This window comes from Nematostella vectensis, chromosome 15, assembly GCF_932526225.1.
Source record: "Nematostella vectensis chromosome 15, jaNemVect1.1, whole genome shotgun sequence".
Taxonomy (NCBI): domain Eukaryota; kingdom Metazoa; phylum Cnidaria; class Anthozoa; order Actiniaria; family Edwardsiidae; genus Nematostella; species Nematostella vectensis.
In genome coordinates, this window is record NC_064048.1 from 10,052,691 (window position 1) to 10,060,187 (window position 7,497).

Consider the following 7,497-nt stretch of genomic DNA (forward strand, 5'->3'; position numbering starts at 1 on the left):
AGCAACAGCCAACCAACAGCCGCAGGCCGACGCATGCAATGCGTTGCCGACATGGTGACTTTTGATTGCATAAACATAGCGTAAAATATATATTATTACTATATTTTCTTGTACTGAAAATGATATGGATAAATAGGCCTCCATTATGCACAGAGTGAGTATTCGGTTCTGAAGACTTACGTTTCTGACGAACCAGACCCTCCGGAATTTTTGCTTTGGACGATTACCCCTCACCACCCCATCCCCTCAATGGGGGGGGGGGGGGGGGGTAATGGATATTTTCTTGAACAAAACAATACAGAGTAACCTGAGGTACCCGCGCATTGATAGTGGGGAGGCATCATCTGTCTTCGCGCGTACTACTACTTCCGGTCTCCGCGTACTACTACTTCCGGTCTCCGCTTACTACTACTTCCGGTCTCCGCGTACTACTACTTCCGGTCTCCGCGTACTACTACTGCCGGTCTCCGCGTACGAACGATGTTTCTTTCATGAAATGATGAATAGTTTATTACAAATACAGCCTATCTTTCTGACCTTCAGAACCGAGGGGCTGGGGGCACCCAAAATTGAAATTCCAGAGGGGTGGGGTCATACCTCCGACCTCCTCAATAGGGGGGATGGATATTTTCTGAACCAACTATGTAAAGAATTGTTCCTTCAGAAGAAATGCGAATCTAATAATAATATTCAGGTAGACAGTATTACACAAGTAGATTGTCTTTAAATTTTAGGAGTTACCTCCCAGAGTATCTGTGGATTTACTGAACATGTGAGAAATAAGCAAACAGATGCGTGTTTGTGCTAGAAGTCTAAGGAAAGAAGGATATAACAAGGCAGATATATATCATCTGTTTACTGCGCGATCATCCCCCCTTGGCCGGCCAAAAGTGCGTCATTTCTTATCAAGGAATCTCCAAATGCCATCCCTTTTTCCATATGATACCTATGACTGCGCACCCACTCTCGGCCAATCCTGGGCAGCCTGAGCTAATCATTGTACAAAATTTTTAGCGTCGGTGGTATGTTACAAGCGCATTTACATATCGTACGAGATAGATATACATTAGAATTAAAAATAAAATGTCCTTTTCCAGGATAATGTGAGATTGCTTTTTATGAAGGGCATTATATTAATTTATTTCTTGAATAGCTTGCAAGGAGTTTTGAAATGGTGCCTTTTTAATTTTTGAGAAAGAAACTGCTGACTATCTTGCTGTAGAAAATCCTGTCCACAAATCCTGGTTCCATTCCTGATTTTAGTCATTCTCGCTATCGTGAGTCATGATCCATATTCGTCTCGCATTCGGCGCATTTCCGCGGTTCGGTGCATCTTCGGCGGAGCGAAGCACACCACATTTGCATATCCACGAAATCAATTTTCGATTTTTTTATTTCCTTTTTTTTAGGTCAAGTGAAAAACTTAATGGAGCTTATATTTTCCTTGCCTTGATATTTTCGCTACGCAGGTAATCAATTTTTTTAATATGTCTATCGCGATATTTACATCGCGTGACCTCATTCCAAAAATATCTTGTCCCCTCCCCCCTGAGTGCATGCTCTTGTTGTATCACGTGCTCACGTTTCGCAAAGAAAGGGTTCCGTCTTCTATTCTACGAGACTCAACCGAAAAACTCGCAAAATGCCGCTTCTTTTGGAACACTGTGGAATGAACCTGCGGTCGGCCTCGATCACCATAGCTATCTTATCGATGGTGAGATCAAAGCTGGTGTTTCCCCTTGCTCGTATTTGTTTGTTATGTCAAATCAAGTTTCTGATGTTTTGCTATGTTTTTACAGATCGATCTGAACTAACAATCATTAATTTTACTGATTTATGATTAATTATTTCTGTAAATAGTTAGAATTATAAGGATGAGCTGCTATGGTTTTAGGCATTTGGTGTCTGTAAAATCGTCAGAAACTGACATTCAAAAGTATTTCCTTTTATTCAAAATGAAACACACGTTATTCCCTTGTCCGTGGTTTACACAGGGGGGGGGGGGGGGGAGGGTGCATGCAACTTGCGTGACAGTGATACCCCCCCCCCCCCAACTCTAGCAAATTCCGGGTATGTGGTCGCTTAGATGCTTTTGTGGTTATAATTATTTTTTTCATCTAGCTGTGATGTTCATTGAAGGACAATGTTTATTTGAAAGTTAATTTATTACCTCATACCTGCATATAAAAATTGTTGCAATACAATATCTGGAAAACCAGTACTTTGTTCCGATCAATAATTATGTTGGCAATATTTGTTCTTACTATGTCAGCCCATTAAATTCTAAGGAAAAAGAGAAAATCTATAAAAACTGAAGACCTGGTGTCATTTTGTGTGCGTCAGTCAAAAAAACTTGGGCGTGAAAGGGTTAAACAACATGGCAGAAATTGTCTGTTGTTTTGTTTGGGTATAGGAAAAAAATTTGTGGCTCAATGTTTTCTCAAATATTAAAAAAAAAAAACTTTCTGTGAGCAGGAGTAGATGAATGGTATACTTTACTATAAGTCACATTTTTCTTCAAATTACGTTCATCTACTATTAGTGTCCATTCAGCTATTTGGTGTTTAAGAAAGAGTTTGAAGATCAGATATTTTTCTTGGAGAATTCAGGATCAGATATTTTTTGTTGTTTAAATCCCAGGTATTTTCATAGGTAAGAAATTTCATAAGAATCCTCCAAGCCCATTGGCAGCCAGCAATACAAGGTTTTTTATTAGTTCTCTATTATTGTTTATCAGTTTTTTACAGGTTATCGTGTCATCAAGGATGCTGTGATGATTGTAGCTTTGAAGGATATTGAAGATGATGCCAAGCAATCATCAGAAGATCTTCCCCGCCATGCCATACCTAGTAAGTAACAGCAGTTGTTCAACCATAAATTGCTGAACTGTAGAATAGGAGAAAGAGTTATGAATAAGCGTGATGCCACAATATGGTGATGGAGTTCTTAAATGGTGATGTGGTTTGGTAAATCACATATGACTCTCAAATTTGGTGGAGTGATTTAAATATGATAAATAACTCATGGCTCTTTTGCTTAGCCTTACTACAGGTCTTATATATGGGGATCTCCGTGGCGGGACTCATGTGCATTTGCAGTTTCTTGCTCCTGATGGGAACATGGAAGGTTTGTTTAATTAGACCATTTTACCCTTTTCCAAGCAAACATCTGCATTTGTTTATATTTGTATAATAGATTCTACAATAGGGGACTTGTACTAAGAGAACATCACACCAGAGAATGACGAAAAAATTAAATCTTGAAATAAAGCTAAACCATTACTGGCTTTTTTCATAAGCGCTGAGTAAGTTGCTTTTTGTTGCTGTATTTTTGCCAATAAAAACCTGAGCGCATGCTAGTTTACCACCCAAACAGTCACATGATCTCTTAGCGCAAGTCCCCTATTAGTTGTAATGGTAATATCATGGTATATGGTGATTTTACAGTGGTATATAGACTTCGATCAAAGCCACGGATGTAGCAGGGGGTGGGGCATTTGGGGCATGTGCCCCCCTCCCCCCAATATTGTAAAAAATGATAAGGAAATGACCAATAGAGGCGTAGCTGTGCCCCCCAATATTTTCTTAATGTTTCTGTATTTACCCTCCCCCCCCCCAATCTGACGTGGCCTGATATATATTGTTTAATGATAGATGGTGTTGAAATAAAGTGACATGGTTTTCATATTGTGCTTAGTTATAATGATTGTAATGATAATGTTGAAATGGTGGAAATGGTACTTTAGATGGCATCAATAATTTGATAGGGTAATGTATTATATATAAAGTGATTGTGGTTGCTTTGGGGAAGTGTTGAAATGATGATGGTGATGATAATGATCGCATGCCCTTCATCATATATCCCAGGGGAAGTACATGATGATATTGATGATTGGTGAAGGCAAATAATTTTTCTTCTTTGTTTTAAGAAAATTTATCTTCTGGTGTACATCTGGATCCCTGTGTCTGTGATCTACATCCTTGTCGACTTGTCTGTTATTATCTACCTAGGTGTCACTTATGTTGATGTAGGTATTCAAAAAAGGGTGGAGGAAATGGGGTAGGGGTAGAGGCCTAGCCTGGGCATATGTATAATGGTTACTTAACAGTTACTTTTTTAGATTCGACCAAGCTCATTCATATGGATATTTCAAATCAAAATTGATTATTAATATTTTACAGACCAAGAACCAGGATTTTGAGCGTGGGGGTTCGTTTACTGATAAAGCGGACCATTAAGTAGCTTGTCCTACCTCACAATGGTACTTTTTAATTTTCCTTAATTAGAACGGACCTTCCAGTTGAGTGGGGGGGGGGGGGGGTCTCTCAAACCACCTGAACCCCCTCTGGCTACATGCCTGTTTTATTCATAATTTTTTGATTTCATGTTTTTATTTTAATTCTTTATTTCTTATGCTGTGTTTGCTTTCCTTTAGGTATCAACAGTTGCTGTCACCATTGGAATTGCATGTGTTTGGTATGCAGTTCATGTGAGTATGGCCTATGGGTGATGCTAGTGTTGATTGGTTATGTTAGCCAGTGGTCATGGTGGTGTGATCAGTGCTATAGCATGGTCATGAAGGACCTTTTAGAACATTTACAATGACTGAAGAAAGACGACGCCAGCAAAAAATATTGTACTGCTCGTCTTCACTTTTTTTTCAATGTGTAGCAAAATATGTTGTGGTGTGGCCATCGCCCTTTTAATGTCATAAATTTAAAGGTCCCTTATGATATTTGGAAGGCCCTATTAAAAGGGGTTATTGGTTGTTAGCATGGTTGGCTGTTTATGGTAACCAAAGGTCCTTTTGATGATCAGAGCTGTAGCACTAGCCTGAGAGCCGGCTAAACTATGTGTTTTCAGGGAAATGTTTATTTTTGTTGTAGTTCAGAATATTCAGTAGTTCCAAAACGAGTAGTGGGGGGGGGCAAGGTTTTTCCAGAAAGAGTAGGCCAGTTTCATATCTCTTATGTTTTTTTCTTATATTTCTTGTTATGTTTAAGCGAAATATATGTTATATGTGTAAATAGATGGGCTGGGGCTTACTCTTAGACACACCCCTGATAATGTTATAAGGTGATAGTAATGGTGATAATGATTTTGAATATATTTTGAACCAAATGATGTGATGATCACGATCATGCTTTTGGTAATATTGAAAACGGTATCGGAGTTTAATGCTTGTCTTTATAATTGTAGTTATCGTTTCTCTCATAGATCTACTGCATTCTGGTCGTTATTCTTTTCTTCAAGACATCAACTGGGCGATACTTCCCTGGATCAGATTATGAAAACATCAACGTCATTACATAAACGGCTTTTGCACAAAACACATTTTGGACGACAAATGGCAACCGGAAGTTCAACGTTTTTCTCCATTTTCAAGTCTCCTTTCTAATGGCGTAGACCTATATCCTCCATTCCTCGCATCCTCATTGGTTTTATTAGAGGGCTTGCGCTAAGAGATCACGTGACTTTTTAGGTTTCAAACTCGCGCGCGTTTTGCGAGTTGCAAAATAGAACAAGAAAAAGCAACTGATTTAGCACTAACGAATAAAGCCAGAAAGTTTTTTTTCAAAAAGGGTTTATTTTCACTTAAACATCTTGTTTTTCGTTCTTCTTTTGCAAGACGGGCTTAGTCAATTCTGTGTTTCTGTGTTTCTGGTTTGAATTTACCACAAAAAAGGTCACGTGATCTCTGAGCGTAATTCCCTTATTAGTTTTAAACTTCACAAAACGTTTTAAAGTGCGTGTGGAACTGTGAAGGGAAGGAATAGTTGTATAATTAAAACATGAGGGTGAAAGGGTAGGAATGTATTTTTGGGAGAAGAAGAATGGCTCATTTTTAATGTGACTTTTTTTATAACATTACCAAATGACCAATACCAGGTATTTGAATAAGGTTAAGAAATCCTTGGTAAAGGGTTTATTTATTAATTGTTGTCATAATAAAGGTAATCTTTTTCAAGGACATTGCAAATAATAAAATAAAAATCTTTTTTTTTTAAAGAAAAAGCATGACTTAAAAAATAAAACAGTTTAAAGAATAAGTTAAAACAAGATTAAAATAAACAATTAAGATTGCCTGTTTGTATAAAAGCCGCCCGACAATGTAATCTCAGCACTGATATTAAAAATGATAAAATTAATGATGATGATGAAAAGTAAAAATAATGATAATAATTATATCGTTTATTAACCCTCGAAAGAGAAAACGAATTGATTTAACGAATTGGGTTTTTTTCTAGTTTGTAAATGTTTGCTTGTGTGAAAATGTAAACGGTATTTCTGAAAATTTCATCATAAAAAAACTATAAGCAACTTTCTTTAAGGCGATATTTTAAATGTGTAAAGTTAAAGGGGAATGATATATTTAATCTAGCTGTATTAAAATCGTAAATAAATGTGTAGAGTGCTATTTATGTGTGATTGATTCATTATCAATACATTTTTTCATAAATAAATTTCCTTTTCCTCGACAAAGGATTTACTTAATAAGGGAAAAGGGAATTCACAATATGATTCAACGCGCGCAATTTGGCGAAAGCTGTGTTCACTCTCTGTCTTTGATTCCCGCCAAAACCACAGGGATACGTGACACTCCGTTAACATTTATTTATTTTGATACCTTTCCCGGTACAAAAGAACACAAATCGATAATTCGGAAGTGATGTCGCTGCCATCATAGTCTTGGAGGTATGCGAACTGAACTGCGCATGCACAGACTTGTGGTGAGCCATGGTGCTGTCTACCGCTGACTTTATGGCTTGGTCCACCTGTGTTTTGTGCTGGGCGAATACCGAGTCCGAAACATTTTTTGAGATTTGATGCATGTGATCCTATAAGAGAAGAACGAAAACGTAAAGTGTCTTACGAAACCGCTCCGATGAGTGTTGCGCAAGGTTTAGTGGATAAGCGCTGGATGGCTTTAAATGGTTGGCGGAGCTGAATGCGAACAGGGCAGATACTGACTCAGAAGTAAACAGACGGAGTGATTGAAAAACGAACTGACAGTGGTTGCAAAGACAGTCGGACTCGAAAGCCCAGAATCAGACAGACGGTCGAATAGACCAACCACCGGACAAACAAGCGGAGGGAGTGGACGGAAGGACGGATAGGACAGGAACAAACTTATAGAGACGAACAGACGGAGAGACTTACAAGCAGACTGACAGACAGAGTAACAGACACAGAAGGACGGACGAATAGTCCAACCGGACGAACAAGCGGATGGGGTGGACAGAGACAGAGTAAAAAAAATGGCATGAAATTTTCCAATTCTCAATACATAAGCTAAAGATTCCGCATACAAGGAGTTCCTCTGACCAAAAGCTTAATTCCAAATTTTAAATTTAGAAGATATGAAATTAGCGATATTAGCGAGCAAATTGGCTTAATTTCTGATCAGAGCCCGACTTCTCCCTAAAAACGAGGAGAATTCATTTTTTTGAACATTTGAAAATTGCACTTCAAGCCTCATATTTCGAAGACGAATCC

The 7,497-nt window shown here is 38.2% G+C and overlaps 2 protein-coding genes across 2 annotated transcripts in view; one reads left to right on the plus strand and one right to left on the minus strand.

The window, feature by feature from the left end:
* Positions 1–1,567: 1,567 nt before the first annotated feature.
* LOC5514519 lies at positions 1,568–6,418 on the plus strand. The gene is made up of 6 exons (XM_032384115.2): positions 1,568–1,714; positions 2,738–2,849; positions 3,041–3,126; positions 3,929–4,027; positions 4,436–4,489; positions 5,218–6,418. Exons 1-6 carry the CDS (start codon positions 1,643–1,645, stop codon positions 5,311–5,313), a joined length of 519 nt encoding a protein of 172 aa, XP_032240006.2. The 5' UTR covers positions 1,568–1,642; the 3' UTR covers positions 5,314–6,418.
* Positions 6,419–6,600: 182 nt separating this feature from the next.
* LOC5514518 overlaps positions 6,601–7,497 on the minus strand; it is a 10,453-nt gene continuing 9,556 nt past the window's right edge. Inside the window, exon 9 of the mRNA XM_048722769.1 lies at positions 6,601–6,839. Within this exon, the coding sequence (XP_048578726.1) occupies positions 6,606–6,839 (234 nt within the window). The 3' untranslated portion in view covers positions 6,601–6,605. The remainder of the gene's footprint in view (positions 6,840–7,497) is intronic.